This window comes from Borostomias antarcticus, assembly GCF_949987555.1.
Source record: "Borostomias antarcticus genome assembly, chromosome: 6".
Classification (NCBI taxonomy): Eukaryota; Metazoa; Chordata; class Actinopteri; order Stomiiformes; family Stomiidae; genus Borostomias; species Borostomias antarcticus.
In genome coordinates this window covers 29,531,209-29,551,441 of record NC_140239.1, presented here as the reverse complement: position 1 = coordinate 29,551,441, position 20,233 = coordinate 29,531,209, and the positions used below count along the sequence as shown (strand labels likewise).

Below are 20,233 nucleotides of genomic sequence, written 5' to 3'. Positions count from 1 at the left end.
CCACTCATGGAGCAGAGAGGAAGATACTAGGTCGGTTTTAAGCCTCTTCTTCCCATTCCCCAACTCTTTCACTATTCTAGCCCATCTCTTCATTTCCCTATTGATCCCAGTCTTAATTAGCCCAGTGGAGGTCTATTCTCCAAGGAGTGAGCAGGTCAAGTGCAGCTTGTCATCTCCGATCATAGATCAGTGGACCTGAACGCACGGTGGACCTGTGAACCCTACGCTGACCTTTCACCTTCATTTTGAAGCCTGAATTCAAGCGAACCCAATTAAAACAGGTGGTCAGTATAGGATCTAATGCTGTATTTGATGTCATTCCTTTTGGGTAGCAATACATCAATTTGAAACATATTGTTCATGTTGATTTCCCTTTCATTCTCTTAACAGTGCTTTATTGGGAGCATGAATTGTAACTTTTGTTGTTAATAATAATAATAATAATAATAATAAGAGATTGGATTATAAAAGCACCTTTCTCAAACTCAAGGACACTTCTACAGTACATAATATAGTAAAGGGTGGGTAAAAAGATAAAAAATTAAAAATCTAAAGGGACTAAAAACAACAGCGGTACTCTGAACCCTGGCCATGCTGTGGGAAGGTGAGAGGTGCGTTTTTAGTCGTTTTTTGAAGAGGCTGATGGAGTCAGAGCCACGCAGGGGAGGTGGGAGGGAGTTCCAGGGCCCGGGGGCAGCAGCAGAGAAAGCTCGCTCAGCGAGGGTGGATCGTTTGGTGTGAGGGATGGAGAGAAGTCCAGCATCAGTGGAGTCCAAGGTATGATGGCACCCGGAGGGGGGGGGTTATTGTGTCGATTAAGATACCATAAGATAAGAATCAATCATACCATCAGGCCTACTGAACATCTATAAGTCAAATGTATAGAAGAAACAAGCAACAAACAAGACGAGAATTCTATAGTGAGTTTATTCACTGACATAAAGGGAATGTTGGCGATTGTGGTAAACTACTGCTCATTCACTGATACAGAGATCAAATGCTAAAAAAAACATCTCGGACGAAAGCTGGTGATAAAATCACACAAAATTACTTTTCCTGCAGTCAAATTGGTAAGGATGTGTTTGCCTCTCATGCTGAATGGTTTGCAATAACGAGAAATCTCCACTCCTTCTCTTACATCAATAATACATCAAGCACACTAAAAGCAATTCACCCGAAGACCATTCCCACCCTGGTCTAGCTGACACTGTACAGCCAGTATAATAAGCAGGGCAATTATCTTTTTTACAGTTTCATTTTCACAATTATACAAAGCCATGAAATCAGAACAATGTCATACTATAACTATGCCCTACAACACAGGCGACTAATATAAAAAAAAAAAGAAAAAAAAGAAATCTGGCTTATATTCCATGTCTTTTCAGGATCACTTCACACTACAAACATGAACTGACAACAGAACAAGAAATCATATTTACACTCATACGTCCACTCAGCCACAAGGTTAAAAACCACGTACAGGTACACGGTAATGTTGTGTGAGTCTGTCCCCTTGTGCCTCCTAAACAGCTCTGACCTGTTGAGGCATGGACTCCTCTATTTGGACTTCTGCATTTATATTTGTATGTACATGTGTGTTTGTATCCGATTGTGTTACTTTGTTGTATTTGATGCTTGTATTTGATGATTTGATCGGTAGTTTATAACATTGTTATTTATAACATTAGTTGCTACAATGCTATAAAAAAATATTGTTAGAGGGAGAGTTATTTCCACATGATTTTAAAAACCCTTGAAGGGTCAGAGCTGTTTTGGTGGTGAGGGGGACCTACACAATATTAGGCAAGTGGTTTTAATCTTGCGGCTGATCTGTGCATATCACATAAACTATAATTAAAATATTTAATTAATTATATTTCATTAAGTATAAAAGATGAAATAGCAACACTACATGCAACAGCATTACAATAAACAAAATATGATTTCAGTAAGCGTATCTTTTTTTTTTTTTTGGAATGATGTGCTACTGTAGCACATACCGTACTACCATTCGAGAGCTGCCTTTGTATTTCTACACACTTGGTCTCCATCGGTAAAATGCACCCCCATCTTGAGATGGCAAAATGCTGGGCTGAAAAAGACGGTTTGACCAAAAAAGCTACCATAGTAAATGTATAGCATTGTTCATGGTGCCTACAGTATATTCTGGGTTCAGTTGCTGGGAAAACCTTTGTTCTGACAACAGGGCTGTTTGGAACCAATAGCTGGATTATACAACCTAATGCCTTTCAAGCAGCTCAATTATCTAAAAAGCTCTTACATCAGTAACAAAACGGCATTTTGTGAATTCCGGCATGTGACAACCATCGGAGAATATTCTACAAAATGTACTAAGACAGGAATTGGAGCGCCTGAAAGTAAAATGTTGATTCATTTTCAATTCCAAGGTGGCTCGATAAAAAGTCTACAAGGTCCCGAAGGATAAAAAATATCAGAGTTAAAAAGAAAAGCATCCTCCTCTGGTTTTTAAAAAGTGGGGTTTTATGGAGAGCCATTTTGTGCTGAATGCTCAGACAGCACTGCTGGTAAGGTGAGAGTGAACTCAATCCACTCAGTGGCCATTACGACAATTACACAACCACCTAGCTGGGTTGAAAGGCTCTGTCCCCAAGTGCCCGATCATTCTCTACAAAACACGGCGCAGTCATGGCAAAATGCCCCATTCTGTACCCACTGCCGGGCTGCCCTCTAATTGCCCACTGAGTGAACAAAGAGCTTGGTGCTGCATCCCAATTCTCTAGTATAACCTCCTCTCTAAGCTCCACACGGATCATCGGAAGGGAGTACGCACTTCTTGATTTATACTAAAAAAAAATCTTTACCTCCCGTGAGGACGGTGAACAAGTACTACGCTTGTTCATGAAAAGCAGAGGTAGGAAACGGAGCGCCGAGATCAAATTGTATATTCTTGGCTCAGAGGTCATGAAAACTCGGCGAGCTGGAGGCCAGGATAATGGCCGTTCCAGCTAAGGGACCATTCATAACCACTGATCACCAAGCGGTCCGTATAAAGCTCTCCCTTCTGCTCTGTCTTCATTGCCTGAAACGTCTCTATTCTTAATGCCCTCCAGATCCCAGCCCTGAAATGGCCCCCTTTCTTTTTTTTCTAACAGACAGTTGATTCATTTAGTCCCGGACCGAATCCCATCCCGTTCCCGTGATCTGAATAGTGGCTGAAGATCGTCTCATCCTCCCCTCAAACGAGTGTCCTTAATGGTGAGAGTCTCACCTCTCTCACAGAGAAGAAAGGAGGAAATATAGGGACAGGAAAAGCTAGTATACTTCTTCCTCTTCAGCCTCACAGCCATACTCTAAAATAAAAGAAGAAGAAAGGTTTGAGTTAGAAAGTCATTTGGTTTGGCTTTTGCTAACTGAAGTGTATCAGGTTTACAGTTGCAGGGTCGTTATGACTGGGCTTGTCTTCAGGCTGACACAAATGGATGACTTGCTTCAGATCGTAGGGTATCGGTTGAGCAGCAGTCGCTCCCTGGATAGAATGTGTGCGCTGCATGTTATGATTCAGTGTGTGAGTATGCATGGATGTATATGCAGTATTTAAAACTGTGAAGATGTGTGTGTAGGTGTGTGTGTGTGTGTGTGTGTGTGTGTGTGTGTGTGTGTGTGTGTGTGTAGGTGAGTGTGTGCGTGTGTGTGTGTGTGTATGTGTGTAGGTGATGTGTCTGGTGTGTATGTGTGTGTGTGTGTGTGTGTGTGTGTGTGTGTACCTGTAGGTGATGTGTCTGTGTGTGTGTGTGGGTGTTTGTAGGTGAGTGTGTGCCTGTGTGTGTGTGTGTGTAGGTGAGTGTGTGCGTGTGTGTGTGTGTGTGTGTAGGTGATATGTCTGGTGTGTGTGTGTGTGTGTGTGTCTGGTGTGTGTGTGTGTGTGCGTGTGTGTGTGTGTAGGTGATGTGTCTGGTGTGTGTGTGTGTGTGTGTGTGTGTGTGTGTGTGTGTGTGTGTGTCCGTTCACTCACCGTTGCCCCCCATGAGCTGCAGGGCGCTGACGCAGGGCTCGTCCACCTCCTCCTCCTCCTCCTCTTCCTCCCCTGCCTCAGCGCAGGGCAGCGCTAGGCTCTCCTCCGGCTCCAGCGGGGCGGCCACGGGGTCACAGGTCAGGGGGTCAGAGGTCAGGGCCGGCGCGGTGGACGGGCTAGGCCGAGCTTGGGCTGCAGCTGTGCCGACATTGGGAGTGACCTGGAAAGACGACCAGAGTTGGGAATCTTACCACTGTACGCCACTTCTGACAGAAGCCATGTTTCCATCCACACGTTTTATGTGAATTAAGTTATATCGAATTAAAAATGCTTTATGGAAACAGTAAAATTCGATTAAAAGTCATGAAAATCGACAAAAAGTTTGTACTGTCGATCTCGTCGGATTTTCTCTTGTTCGATAAAAGGCTTTTGTGATAAATGCTTTATCCGATTTAAAGCTCTAAATGGAAACGCACATTCAGCGGCTTTATTCGCATTCATATTTTTAGCGATCCTCACATAATTCAATTGACAAGTGGATGAAAACATGGCTAGTGACATTGTCAAACCTTGTTCCTTGCATAGAGATGAATGGCTAAGTCATCTTCGGCATTCCCCCAAAACGGAAGTTAATCCAACATTACATATGTTTCTGATACCGATGCACCGATTTACTGGCCGTACATTGGGATCAGCAGGTATTTGCCTGACTGCCATCGGCCAATCGGTAAATACATCACTGTATGATGACATTCATCGACAGCAGTTCGGCCAATCAGCAAATACAGTAATGTCAGATGACATTCATAACCATCTGGGAACTCTCCGTTGGAAACTGTTTGGAAAAGGGCAGGCACTTTCAAAACTACTTGGCAGGTGATTGGATGAACTATCTGAAAAAAAATCTGAAAAGGTCCTCTCACGCGCTAACTTCAACCGCTCCTCACTGTTATAAACCCGCCCAGCGTAGCCGTTTGTATTTCAAATTCCTCAGGACCAACGCTGATTGGCGAGATCGTTTTCCGATCGGGCTCAAAATGTTTGATTTGCGAGTTACAACGTGAGCTCGCGACATCAGGATGGTCTCACGAGGCTAGTTGTATAGCAGGATAAAAAGCAGTGTTAATTTTGTAAACGAAAACTATGACGAAAATTATTCGTTGACGACCTTTGATGAATAAAAACTATGACGGAATCTATTGACATTTTCGTCAACAAATAAAAACTAGACAAAAATGTTAGGGAGGGACGATTTGGGAAGAGATCCAATCAGAACGCTGAGATTTCAATGAAAGTCGTGGCTCACGCTGAAAACTTAACACATGCAACGAGAGCACATAGAAATGTAATTCAGTAGCTTTGTCCATCAGTCTAATAGATGTTTCCTTCAGGAGTCTATATGATTTAGGAAATTCTAGAGAAATGGTTAAATCATGCATTACACTTTAGCTAAACCTGTCAGTAGATTTAGTCGACAGTAGATTTAGTCGACTAAAATCTTAATGCTATTTAGTAACTAAAACTAGACTAAAACTAAAACAATTCAAATGAATACAATCTGACTAAAACTAAATAGCATTTTAGTCAAAAGACTGACTAAAACTAAATCAAAATTAACACTGCTTAAAAGGCTATTTTTCACACAACGAATCTTTGTCATGTTATACTGTATTAGGTTATATTAAAGGTTGTTCCATACATTTGTATGATTGAATTTGTGCTCATTCAAAGACGGTGTGATGAAGCACTGAAAGACTTTAAAACAGTTCCGTTATTTTTTTTATAATGTGGATTTCTTTCCCTGGCATGAAAGGGGAAGTATATAACAACAAAAACAAAATAAACAAAGCATAAAAAAAGGATATGTATCGGCAACGGCTATCGGCCAAATTGTTATCGGTACCGGCCATGAATTTCACAATCGTTGCATCCGTAGTTTCTGCTTTTCCTGCACTAGCAGCACCCGAGTGCTACATAAAGAGCTGCACAAAGAACAAAGAATGAGAGAAAGAGAGTCAAATCCAAACAGTAGGACCGCATTACCCAGCAGGCATTTGCAAGAGGAAGGGAAGTACCGCCCGGAGGTACGAGAGGCCTAATTAGTCATCGTATACTGGAGAGGGGAGGAGCTCAAAACTAATTATAGAACTGCCTTTCTCTCTTCTCCCCTCTCTCTCTCCCTCTCTATTTCTCTCTTCCTGTTTCTCTATTTCTCCCTTTCTCCCCCCTCTCTCTCTCTCTCTTTATTTCTCCCTTTCTCCCCCCTCTCTCTCTCTCTCTCTTTATTTCTCTCTTCTCCCCTCTCTCTCCCTCTCTATTTCTCTTCCTTTCTCTATTTCTCCCTTTCTCCCCCCTCTCTCTCTCTTTATTTCTCTCTTCTCCCCTCTCTCCCTCTCTATTTCTCTCTTCCTCTTTCTCTATTTCTCCCTTTCTCCCCCCTCTCTCTCTCTCTCTCTTCATTTCTCCCTTTCTCCCACACCTCTCTCTCTCTCTTTATTTCTCCCTATCTCCCCTCTCTCTCTCTTCTCCCCTCTCTCTCCCTCTCTATTTCTCTCTTCCTTTCTCTATTTCTCCCTTCTCCCCCCTCTCTCTCTCTCTCTCTTTATTTCTCCCTCCCCCCCCCCCCTCTCTCTCTCCCCCCCCCCTCTCTCTCTCTCTATTTCTCCCTTTCTCCCCCCCCTCTCTCTCTTTATTTCTCTCTGTCTCCCCCCTCTTTCTCTCTTCCTCTCTCTCTCTCTCTCTCTCTCTCTCTCTCATTCAATCATCGCCCCTGTTCTTCTCTCTCCTGCCAGGACATATTGCGGGAGCGTCTTCAGGGTATACTGAGGGTCCGTCAGTCAGGGAGGAGGGCCCGCTGGGGCCCGCGTGGCAGGAGGTCTGGGGGACGAGATGACCAGTCGCTCCGCTGACGTGGGCCACCATCAACACCCTACAGGGAGCCCTGGTCAGCTTGGCTAGCCAGTGCGGCTCGTAGGGCTGCTGTCAGACGATCACGTGGAGCCTCACAGCACGGCGCTGGGTCAGACGCTGCTGAAACACGTGGGATTTGACACAGCTTGGACAGCTAGGCGCTGTCGGCACTTCTTACTGGAACGTTCTCTAGCTCTACGCTGTATATGAGTTCACTTATTGATTACAAACATTAATATATTTTAAACTGCTATGTACCCTAGTACCTGAGTAGCCTACCAGCACATTTTGGTCCAGTTCAAAACTGGTTAAACACTAGCCGACATTATTTTGTAATGGCTCGCTGAAGAAAACATCCCTTCACGTCTTGAGTTGACCACAGAAAGCAGCATTCACAAGCTATTGTTGAAAATAAAAATGCGGGCACGACATTATCATGGTTTTGAAAGCACATTTAGGCAGAAATATTTCGAAAGTTTTAATATAAGACTTTAGTATATAGCCTAATTTGTAGCCTATTATTATTTTTTGTATCAAATGTCTGGTGTGGCGGCAAGGATTTTGCCGTTGCGCCACACCACAGCTAAACATTACCAGTGGAAACATTGGGATAGGTACATAGAAAGGTATGTCACAGAAAGTAGTTTGCAGAAACGTGATCTTTTATGGCTTTAACTAGTTGATTAAACAAACTAATTGCCGTCTTAAGCCGACACTCGAAGCAATTTCAACACAATTTCACTGGTGCACATGGATTGCTGTGTATCGGCATGGAAATTGGGTGCAAATCAATCAAAACCACTTCCAACTCTGAATCGCACACCCATTTACATTTTCTAAATGCGAGGGTCTGGAAGGGCTCTCATCAAAAGTTTGATTTCTCTGGCAATTCACTGTCTGAGAGTCAGGCGACTTCCAGCTGATGCAATGCACTGATTGGTATACAACAGAATCCTAGTTCACTGCACATGCCCACATGCAATATCCAATCAGCCACGTTAACTCCAGGTCCAGGTCAGTCTTAACGAGTTGGTTTGTTTGACACAAGTTTTACATTAAAGGGTATATAAAAGGAACACTTGTTTTTATTTTGCTATGTGCGAACTGTGGCTCACCTGTGACGTGACTCTTTTCTTCTTGGGGGTGGATGATATGAGTGGGCGGAGTCTGAAAGAGAGGAGGCGGGGTTAACAATCATCAGCGTCACCGTTGTGAGAACAGCAACGCAACACATGACAACGTTGTACAGTTCTACAGCTGAGAGGCTCATAGAGGTACATTGCCCACTGGCCAGCGTTCATCACTCAATATGCATCAGCATAATGAGACCTGACTGGATGATCTGTTCCATGTCATTATAGAACAGGCAGGTGTTTACACTGTATAACATAATACTACACCACACATTATATTAATGACATGGCCCTCACCTGCTACTAACCCCATTATCCATTACATTTTCAGAAGAATATTAGACATATTAATCACTGTTGAGGCTTGAAGAAATCCTTCTGGCATTGATATCATGGTGGGTCTCACCATGGTGGGTCTCTCAGAAATCAGCTTCTAACATCAAACGCTATGATATAAGGCTAATGCTATAGGCTTATATAAAAAAACATTAATTAGTCTTAAGGGTTTAAGGGGGAAATGAGCCTCTGGAAGAGTTGAAACAGGGTGACTTTGAAACCCACAGTGAGAAGGGGGATGCAGAGGCACTGGGCTCCAATTAACTGGCAGTTCCTAAAAACTGATTTGCAAGGACGTTCCTCATGCATTTCTCTGAGAGGAGAGTGGGCAGTCTACTGTTTAATTTTTAATTTTAATTTTTTTACAACTATTAGAAGTTCAAACCTTTGAATAAAACGTTTTTGCGGGGGTGAGAAAGGCTCAAAAGACATTTTCACGTTTCAATTTGTTCTAGCAGCAAGGTGTAATTGAAATGGCCTCTGGATAGGTGAATATAATAGACCATTAGCAGGCTGGCACCTTCAAGCTCGCTTTACACTTTTATTACATGAAGTTGGCAAAACCATAATGGTACCATAATGTCCACATACACATTATCAACCATCTTAAATAATAAACGCAGACTAGCTATAAACATAGATAAAACACAAACTAGCTATGAACATAGACATAAAAGTAAAGTGTGTCTCACATAAATCAAAACATCATCCCTACAAACGGGTCCTAATAATTGAATGCTGGGACTCATCCCACCCCCTCCCCTCCCCTCCCCTCCTCCTCCCCTCCTCTCCTCTCTCCTCCCCTCCTCTAAACCTACTCTCCCCTCTCCTCCTCTAAACCTCCTCTCCCCTCCCCTCTCCTCCTCTCCCCTCTCCTCCTCTAAACCTCCTCTCCCCTCCCCTCTCCTCCTCTCCCCTCTCCTCCTCTCCCCTCTCCTCCTCTAAACCTCCTCTCCCCTCCCCTCTCCTCCTCTCCCCTCTCCTCCTCTAAACCTCCTCTCCCCTCCCCTCTCCTCCTCTCCCCTCTCCTCCTCTAAACCTCCTCTCCCCTCCCCTCTCCAACCCCTCCTCTAAACCTCCTCTCCTCTATCCTACAATCTCCTCCTCTCCCCTCTACCCTACGCTCTCCTCTAAACCTCCTCTCCCCTCTCCTCCTCTAAACCTCCTCTCCCCTCTCCTCCTCTAAACCTCCTCTCCCCTTCTCTCTTCTCCCCTCCCTTCCTCCCCTCTCCTCTGTTCTCCCCTCCTCTCCTCTCCCCTCCCCTCCTCTGTTCTCACCTCCCTTCCTCTCCTCCTCTCCTCTCCCCTCCCCTCCTTATTAGAGGAGGACGGGGGTCTCCCCCAGGACTCAGTGTGAGTGCTTTCCTGTCCGATAAGGGAAAGTGCCGCTAATTAATCTGCTTAGGGGGGAGGGGGAGGGATTAGAGAGGGAGGGGTAGGGGGGGGAGGGATTAGAGAGGGAGGGGCAGGGAGGGACCGTCGTTAGCAGAGCGGGGCTCTCTCTCTTCTCTCTCTCTCTCTCTCTCTCCTCTCTTTCTCCGCCTTCGTCACGGCTCATTAGGAATGGCGGCCGACGTTAACCATCTGCCCGGTCGGAGGAGAGTGAATGATGTGCGAGCGTAACGCCATTCCCCGGTTGAAAACAATGATCAGATTTTATATTTCTAGACGGCCATCACGGGAGAGGGGGAGGCTGGAACTCTCTCGGAAAGCGCGTTCCATCTTCAAGCGTTTAATGTTTCTCTGAGCCAACATACTGTATTAGAAGGGCCGGGATATCGGAGACTTCCTCCTCAAGTCCACGTAGGAAAGAGAGAGCAGACTTGGACCGGGAGCTCATCCCCCTCGCCCAGCTGTGACTAATACACTTATAGCCAGAAGGCGGGGGGGGGGGGGGGGGGGGGGGTAATAGCAGCGTACTGTATTCCCGAGCCGAACTTCAGGGTTTCTCGGCTTTTTTTTTGTGGTTAAATATAGTCAGCTGGAAATGATCCTGTCATAGGAGCACCATGCACCCTGCTGCTACTGAACCGCTGGATATAGAGATATGTTTGGATACGCGCGTGTGGAAATTGAACCGAGGGCGTGAAGAATCGCCGACGTCCGTGGCGCAATGCGGCCCGCCCGGACGGAGACGCGCTACAGGTCAGAGGTCGAGGAGACTGGGTGGGTTTGGATATCGTTGCGGAGCCCCTGGCCTTCCCTTCTAGGCTGATGGAGAGGAGGGGATGGTATCGATTGCAATTCCGCAGAACGCACATGGGGAGCGTACTGCCGTCTGATTGGTCGATCGCTCCGCAGCCGTCCGGAATGAAAGCAGCTGCCAATCCAATCAGGTTTTGATTAGGGTTATTTATATGGTTTTCAAATTCAATTCTCCAAATGCATTCACCCCCCACCCCCACCCCCTCCCGGAATGAACGGACCAATGCAATAACAGAGAGCCATTTCAAAGAAACGCAGACAACTAAGTGCCTTCGCGCACACACACACACACACACACACACACACACACACGCACGCAGAGTGATTGACAAGCAAGCCACTTGTCTAGTTCTGATGAGAACCACGACTCAATTTACAGCCAAATACATGCAGTGGTTAGTTACTATCTCTAGGGTCTCCCTGTCCTTTTCCTCCCATACTGCATGGGCATCTTTAATAGATCAGATCCACACGACGCAACCTGTTATTCACCGTCAGACTAAACATCAGACCTGCAAACTCTGGAGTAGTGAAAAAGATGACAACATACAAAACTAAAACCCTCTAGATTCACTGAAACTACCATGGTTAACATAAAAAAGGTGACTGTAGCCAAAAGGGGACAAGTTTGCAGGTCTGAAACATAAAGCAGGGAAGAAGACACTGAAAAGAAATAAACTCCATGATCCCGCCGCGATCGGCGCTTATTCAGCAGTCCGTCCACGGATGCGCGCCGGCGGCCGGCGGGGCGGTCAGATCCAGAAGCGTTACCGGGGAGTAGAGACGGCTGCGTCTAGACATCCGGAGGTTTCTCGGCGGCGAGCTATAAATATGGCTCCGGCTGAACTTTGACCCCCGGTGTCCGTGTTCTTACCTTATTTGAACAGATTCATAAAATCCTTCGTTCCCCTGTCCATAGAACTTCTGAACGAAGTGAAATAACTACACAGTTCATATGATTGTACTTATTCCTGCTGCTGTATTATACACTTTTTATTTATTGTATGTCTCTGTTTTGATGTTAAATGTTTGGCTGGCAGCGCGGGCAGGCAGCCCAAGCAAAATCTCTGTAAAGACAATAAAGTGACTTGACCTCGCTGGCGTTCTGCTGCCTGTCTGGGAGGGGCTGGGCTGTGGACTGACTGAGGCCTGGGGGGGGGGCACACTCGCAGGTCCGATGCAAAGTGACAACGGCTCTGTAGAGGGAGGGAGGGTTGATGTGACCAGGACCGCAGGGCGCGGAGGTGCTACCACGGCTGCTCTCTCGGACGGCCCAGGAGAGCCTGGCCATCTGGTGCAGACCGGTGTGTGTGTGTGTGTGTGTGTGTGTGTGTGTGTGTGTGTGTGTGTGTGGTTGGGGAGAATATTGTGGGCTCTGCTGATGGTTATTCTGATGAGTTTATGATGGGGGTGCAATTGAAAGGCTGTAACACAGGGACGATCGTGTTAGCCCTGAAAATGGGATTGGGTAGGGTGTAAGAGTGTGTGTATGTGTGTGATCGGGGGGGGGTGTCTGCTAGTGTGTGTGCGTGCGTGTCGTGTGTACACAACATTCTAAAGCCAAGGTAGTTATTGACAATGACACATGGCATTAGCTGACAGTAGCTGAATCATGGCTGTGTGAGACACCGCGGCACCCATCACTAATCCCCTAAAGGACCTGAAAACTCAGTGTCACCATGTCGATTTCAGGGGACACACAGCTGTCACAACCAACACACAGCCTGAGGTAGAGGGCAAGTAGTCGTCAGGGGTTGAAGATCGAGTCTCTTGACTAGAGGGTTGGGGTGAATTCCACTTACATTCCAGTTCTATTCGGAAATAGCATTTCGAGGGGGAACGTCTAATCACGCCTAATCCTATTTGGAATGGAATGGAGCCGAACCCCAAGTTGCTAAATCCGCCCAAGATGTGCACAGTACAGTTGGTTCTGGTAATGCCTACAGTAGGATTGCGCTGAGAGTCTCTTTCAGAGTCTGGTTTATCTGCTGGTCCCTTCCTCAACTCAACTCAACTCAAATTGTATTTATAAAGCACATTTAAAACAACCGAGGTTGACCAAAGTCAACAAAAGCAACAAAACACACAGCACACAACAGAACACTACAATACATCATACACAATACACAATAAGAAACCATCTCTGCTTACACACAGGGAGTTTAATTTCCGAGTTTTTTTTTTTTTTACAGATTTGCAAAATATAAGAATGTAACAAATGAACTGACAAGGTTTGTATCAGTTAGCTTATTTTCACTTCAAAAGAAGGGAGTTCTTTTGGGGGGTGTGAAAACAATGTGACAAAATCAACACTGTCGTCCCATGTGTGCATAAGCAATGTCTAGTCTGAGATCCACATGACATCTGGCTAGTGTTGTGCTTTTACCGTCTGGCAATGCTCAATATCAGCAATGACACGGTTTAAGAGCATTAAGATCCTGTCGAAAATAGCGCAAATGTTGCGGATCTCGGCACAAAAAAGAAAAATCTCGAAAGTTGAACGATTGACTGACTGAGGTGGGTAGTTTACTGAATGAGAGAATGAGGGTTACAGACCATATCATATTTAATGACACATTTATTGGGCAAACGACAGCATTATGGTGACTTTAAAGTTGTGCTGCCGCTTTGATTAAAAATAGGTACAACACCTCAGGTTTGCTGTGAGGGTCATCGAAAGACAACAGAAGGGTCAGGGAGGAGGCTCTTTGGATGAATGGGATCGGCTGGCATGCAGACAGTACCCCAAATGTGCCCCGATGCCTCTCCGAAGCCCCTGGCACCGTGGCCAGATGGTCAATGTGGGGTGTAATGGAGCGATGAGGCCCCAGACTAATCCGCCTGCTAATGGTCATTCCTCCCCTGTGACTCCCTCATCAATAATTCGCACGGCTCTCCGAGCAACCCTCGATGGCACTGATACCCTCCTGTCCCCAAATATGCACAATTGCACCCCCGTCCCATTTACAGAAACACACATTCAGACACAAAACACACACACATCGGTAGTGAGTGTCGTAAAAAAAAAAAAAAATGGGGGGGAAGGGTAGTAGCAGCTTTCACCTGCCTCGATCTGTCTGTCCACGGCTTCCAGCACGGGCACACGTGTTGATAGTCTCTATTTCTATAAAAAGGAATCAATCCAGTATTTATCTAAGTCTAAAATAACAATAATATAAGTGTAGTGTCTTTAAAACGTGATCCCATGAAAAGCCTTGGCTCCAAGATCACCTCTATTAACATGCGAGTCACAAGCCCAGATATGCCGCTCCTAGTTATCGGGGGGAAGATGGAGGAGAGACCGGGGCTCTTTCAGAGAGACCTATCTGAGAATACCGCAGAGCGGGGGCAGCGGCGCTTAAAAGAAAACCATCGGACCCGACTGTAAAACCAGTTTGCGCCATTAAAATAGCCCCCCTGCTCCACTGGCTCCAAGGCCGAGCTTTTTCCAGGCAGGCCCATATGTCAGCGCGTCAATAATGCATGTCAATGCAATCTGACAGTGGGGGTTGAGAGGGGGGGGAGTCATATTTCAATAGGAGCCAATATCGCATAGCAGATGTGAGGATATAAATATATATGAAAAGAGAGTTGGTGCGTGCCACAGTGGGAGGTGGTGGTGGGTGGGTGGGTGGGTTGGGGGGGGTGGGGTGGAGGTCTAGACGAGTACAGCTCTGCCTCTTTTGCTCATCTGCCAACCAGCCTAACTGGTGGTGCCCGAGACCGGGCGCCCTGCTTCCCAGCTGGTGCGGAGCGCGAGCGGCAGCCAAGGGCCACACCGCCACTCCTCCGCTTATGTTAGCCCGCTGAGGGGCTGGCGCAGATGGGATGCGGGGACGGCTGGGTGCCCCTCTCTGGTGGGTGGGTCTGCGGTGGTCCACCCGTCGGTCGTGAGGGGGGGGGGGGGGGGGGGGGGTGCGGCGGGCGTGTGGCGCCCTTCGGCCCCACCGCCGCGGGTCCGAGCGGACGGAAAAACGCTCTCGCGGTGTGGCGGTCTGAGCCAATAGGAGAAGGTCTCTTTGAAAGGGGAGGCGGCGGGGCCTTTTACGTTCTGGTTGGTCGCACGGACACAATCACATCACAGCATTGTGCTGGAGGAGCTAATTTTAACCTGCTAGCATCTCATTCAAATCACACCCGTAGCCTGTGGGACCAAGGTCTGCTTCAGGCCTTGTAATCAATTCATAGTATTCTCTCGCTGTACAGCTACAGCAATCTTTTACCTTTCAATGCGGGATACTGTTTATGGTGTTAAAACATACTTCAATGCGTTTCCTGTGAAGGGTCTTTCGATGCTTAACGGCTGTATTAAAATGCGTCATACCTGTGGGCGTGGCTCAACAGAGGCACAGAGCATTCCTCTCCTGGAGGACAAACCCATTAAGGATTCAGCAGCGAAGATAAAAGATCCTAGGGGCTGAAACAGACCTACTGAGCAGGAATACTGATGAGATCGGACACTGCCGCTCGCTTAGTTTGCGTTGGCGGCGGGCCCACACATGTGACTTAGTCCAGGCATGCTCTGGACGGCCGCGGGGGTCTTATCACACTTCCTGCCGATCCCGCTCACAGAGGGGTCTCGAGAAAGAGGAGGACGAAGAAAGGAGTTATTATCCCACAATCCCACTGAGCAGTTCGGCAGGGGGGGAGGGTGAGGAGGAGTGTGGGGGACTGGGGGGGGGGGGGGGGATTTGGTCCCCACCATTGTGGCTGTGCTCTCCTCACAGCTCTGCACACCCAGTTTCACAGCCGGTGTTCTGCTACTGTAACCGGGGCGGCCTTTGAAGGGGGCTTATGTCATAAATGCACTACTTTGCACTCACAGTCTCTGACACACACACACACACACACACACACCCACACACAAACAAACACACACCCACACACACACAAACACGCACGCACACGGCTGATTGGCTAGCTCCCTCTCCAATAGCTCTCACCCATGCAAATAATGATCAAGCCATTTCATGGGCCAGGTCATTTCACGCCCTCTTTCTAGTACCGCTCTCCATGTTTTGGTGGTCAAAAAACACTGATTATGCAAACATTTCTGTTTGCTTTATAATAATGAACGTGCTTTGTTTGCCACTGTTAATAGGCTAACAAACCCTCCTGTGTCAATAACCTCTGACCTTCTTTCCACCCGGGCCTGCAATGAATTTGACTCATTCTTCACCGATAAAATTCAGAAAATTAGACAAGCGGTCAGTGCCTCCATACCAAGTACAGGATATGTGTTGTCCCAGTGTCTTAAAATCAATACCATGACTCAATTTTATCCGATCAACCATAAAACCCTGGAGGACATTGTACAATATCTGAAATCAAAATGTATCTATCTGCATGGCCTCTGATTTACTGCAAATTGTAAACACATCTCTTCTTTCAGGTGTGTTCCCACACACCCTGAAAACTGCAGTCATCAAGCCACTCTTAAAAAAGAATAATCTAGACACCTCACAAATGAACAATTATAGGCCCATATCACACCTCCCGTTTTTAAGTAAAATCATTGAAAAAACATTTTTTTTTACAGCTGAACAACTTCCTGGCACTAAATAATTGTTTTGATGTCTTCCAGTCAGGATTTCGACCACACCACAGCACCGAGACTGCTCTTGTTAAGGTCTTCAATGACATCCATTTGAACACAGACAATGGCAGAATTTCAGTCTTAGTATTACTGGATCTCAGCGCTGCATTCGACATGGTTGACCACAACATATTACTAGGCTGACTGGAAAAACGGTTGGGAATTTCTGGCACAGTGCTAGACTGGTTTGAATCCTACTTGAAGGACAGGGACTACTTTGTGTCTATAGGCAATTATAAATCTGAGCGGACAAAAATGACCTGTGGAGTTCTCCAAGGCTCCATTCTGGGGCCTCTTCTGTTCCATTCTGGGGCCTCTTCATGCTCCTACTAGCTCAAATTATGGAAAACAACAAAATATGTTACCATAGCTATGCAGATGACACACTAATTTATATCACCATATCACCAGGGGACTATAATCCCATACAAGCGCTGAGTAAATGCATTGAATGAATCAACGATTGGATGTGCCAGAATTTTCTTCAAGTAAACAAAAAATATATAAAACTGAAGTAATTGTCTTTGGAGCCAAAGAAGAACGATTAAAAGTCAGCGCTTCATAACTCTGCTGCTCGGGTCCTCACTAAGACTAAGAAAGTGGATCACATCACTCCAGTTCTGAGGTCTTTACACTGGCTTCCTGTCTGTCAAAGAACTGAAATCTGAACTAAAATACTGCTGTTGGTAAAGCACTGAATGGTTTAAGGCCAAAATATATTTCTGATCTGCTGCTACGTTATGAACCATCCAGACCTTGCAGGTCATCTGGCACAGGCCTGCTTGTCCTTTTTTTACATTTCGATTTATATGACCTTTATGTGTTTCTTGCACTTTGTCTTGATGCTTCAACATCTCATGTAAAGCACTTTCAATTGCCTTGTTGCTGAAATGTGCCATACAAATAAACTTGCCTTGCCTTGTCTTATCAGCAAATGCTCATTTGTGTCTCTCTCTCTACTTTTCTACCAGGTTAACGCAATATCGCACAGCCAGCCAAAAATCCCTCCTCAAACAAAGGAAATAGGCGATAACCTGCAATGAAGGGGGGGGGTCCATTTTGTTCTTTTTGTCAGTGTTATTGGTTATAGCGTGTCATGTTGCACTTTACATGTCGGAAGACAACAAGATTGTATGTTGGACATGCAATTGGTAACTTTGAAATAAAAAAATTATAACAAACAAAAAAAAAAAAACCTGTAATGAACGTTTACTATTACACTGATCAGAATGCCTGCTCAGCGTAGGCCCAAGGCCTTGGGACGGAGTTCCCTCTGCAACAGCTCGCCAGGCAACAAACATCTGCACTGCCGTCCTTCGACACCGGGAAGCAGACGGAGGGAGGGAGGGAGAGAGGGAGGGAGAGAGGGAGGTGGTGCGGAGGGACATGGTGGCTCAGGATACGACTCCCAGCCTCATGGCTCAGGGTTCGAGTTACGCCCGTCACTCTGAGCTGTCTCCCTGAACCTCTGAGGGATTCTACAGCTTAGCGACGCTTAACAGCACGCAGGGATATCATCAGCTACTAAAGCTGAACACAACCAGTTAACGTAGCTACGCTAAATATGTAGTTACTATGTTAGCTAGTACAACAAATATGTAGCTGTAGTTGATTGTGCTTTCCTATGCCCAAGCTCTTGCAATGATTTATTCAAGTCAAGGAGGAGGGGTTAAACATACATGCTGTAAAATATAAATGCTATAAACTAAGAAACAAGAGATTCAGTCAATAAAAAGGTTATGTGAAGACCAACAGGAGGTTGCTTTGTCCACATGGAAATAAATGGCTGCCTGGAGAGTTGACCGTGGGTGAGATATACTGACATTAAACAGAAAATGCTTTGGAGGGCTTGAGCCGTCCCTCTGGGCTACTCGACAGCAGAGAGAAGAATGTGAGACATTCAGGAAAAGGAATCTCAGGGAAAGATCTCTGCCGTCCCCGACGTAGAGACGTCTCACTTTGCAGCGGGCTATTGTATCCCAGTCCCTGGGAAACAGACAGAAAGCCTGGAAAAGCCAGACACGCAGGTTCCACTCTGCCCACATGCCATTCACCAAGTTCACAGTCCCAAGCCCAGCCTTGAACGAGCGGGCCGAGCTCACGCGCTCGCTCTCCTGTCCCTGCAGGCGTGACTCCGTGAGGGTGGGGGGGGGCCCTGCAATGACAGACCTGCTCTCTGGGGACATCAGCTATCAACAAGTCCCTTCGCTACCAGAGACAGGGTAGCTGAGCGATGGCATGGCAGAGGAGGCTGAGAAGAGCGCTGACAAATCAATCTGTCGGCTGGGGTGGAGGGGTGGGCGGGGCAGCAGGGGGTCTAGTTCTACGGTTCCCCATTCACATGCGGCGCATTCCAAGGTTGGCCGCCTCTATAATCCTTAGTATACATACCAAGCCCCCCTCTGCAACATCGTCTGGATGTGAGGGGTTTGGCGTGAGTGAGTTGGTCCACATGCAGGGGGTGGGGTGGGGGTATTTGTAGTCTGCGCCAGCGCTAGGGGGGTTATTAGCGCACGGGGAGCCACTGAGAAGCAGGATGCAGCGACCGTGGCATTACAAGTGGAAATCGGCAATAAATTTGAGAGGTGGGTGGAAAAGCCAGAGGCCTGTGAAAGCCATTAGAGCACAGTATACCAGCAGGTTCTCTGGGCCGGTGCTATTCCAGGCTCGGCCAAAGCAGACGAGACGTTATGGAACTGCGCACGTCACGTCGCAGTCTGCCCTTTATAAAGGCAGATGAAGACGCAGACGAAGACACCGGCCTCCTGTTGACACGACCTTGTCCGGTCGCGAAACGCTAGTCGGGGGACTAGGAATAGAAGCCCCGTTCTAACTGCGCGTCTGCTCGTATTTCCTGCCGTGGCGCTGATTCGAGACCGCTGCCGGGACTTTTTCTGAGGGGGTTATGGGGTAAGGCAGAGATCACATCAAGGTCGTGGGGAGCATATGGTTGAAAGGTTGCTCTTCAGGGACTCTGAAATGAGAACTGCAGACAGGCCACGCTGCCAAAGTCGGTTATGATTTGCACTTCAGAAAAAACCTGGGACCAGACTATATTCCCGGAGAGCAACTCTTTTTTTAAATAGAGAAAGGGGTCGAGAATAGACAGGCAGGAGGAGGCTTGAGTTGATGAAGAACAAAGTACTATAGGGGCAATTAGATCCGCCCTTTCTGGTAGAGTGCTTTTCCATCTTTGTTAGTTTGGCAGTTGGTGGACAACTTGCAGGGAAGTAGGGGGGGGGACTGTCTGTGAGAAAATGTCAACATTGAGAGGACAGCATACAGTCTCAGTCGAAGACAGAGAATATTCATTATCAGAGAATCTCAATTCAATTATCACAACCCCTTGTCACACAGAGACTTGATCGAAGAGCACAGCTTTAAAATTCTTACCCCTCTTTGTGCAGGAGATGGGTTTTGCGAGGGAATATGATTCGGAGGAGCCGTGACTGCTAGACTTTAGATTGGCTCGAGACACGAGCACGCCAGCCAACCACAGGGAACCTGAAAACACAGTCCTGCAACTATCTGAGGTGCGAGAGTCCTTCGGGAAGGTGAATGCTCGCAAGGCTGCTGGTCCAGACGGCATACCACCCCAAGTCATCCAAATGTGTGCCACACAGCTGGCTCCTGTCTTCACTCTTCACAGACATCTTCAACACATCACTGTCACAGCAGGTCGTCCCCACGTGCTTCAAGATGGCTACGATAGTTCCAGTACCCAAGAAAACCAAGGTAACCTACCTGAATGACTACCGGCCAGTGGCACACACTCCAATGGTCATGACGTGTATGGAGAAACTAGTGGTGAAACACATCGACGCCATCATGATCAGACTCACTAGACCCACACCAGTTCACTTACAGAGCCAACAGGTCTGTGGATGATGTCATCACACTGGCCCTACACTTCGCGCTGGAGCACCTGGACAAGAAAAAAACCTACGTCAGGATGCTATTCATGTACCACCGGTTCGCACCAACTCGCCAGAGAGACGGAAGATGGCTGAGCATCAGGACCGTGAAGGAGAGGTTCCACAACAGCTTCTTTCCTGACGC

The 20,233-nt window shown here is 46.8% G+C and overlaps 1 protein-coding gene across 1 annotated transcript in view; it reads right to left on the bottom strand.

The window, feature by feature from the left end:
- Window positions 1–1,021: 1,021 nt before the first annotated feature.
- brf1b (BRF1 general transcription factor IIIB subunit b) overlaps window positions 1,022–20,233 on the bottom strand; it is a gene marked incomplete at its 5' end in the record, with an annotated part of 68,997 nt that continues 49,785 nt past the window's right edge. Inside the window, 3 exons of the mRNA XM_084439723.1 lie at window positions 1,022–3,332; window positions 3,995–4,214; window positions 8,020–8,071. Coding sequence (XP_084295849.1) covers window positions 3,295–3,332; window positions 3,995–4,214; window positions 8,020–8,071 — 310 coding nt within the window. The 3' untranslated portion in view covers window positions 1,022–3,294. The remainder of the gene's footprint in view (window positions 3,333–3,994; window positions 4,215–8,019; window positions 8,072–20,233) is intronic.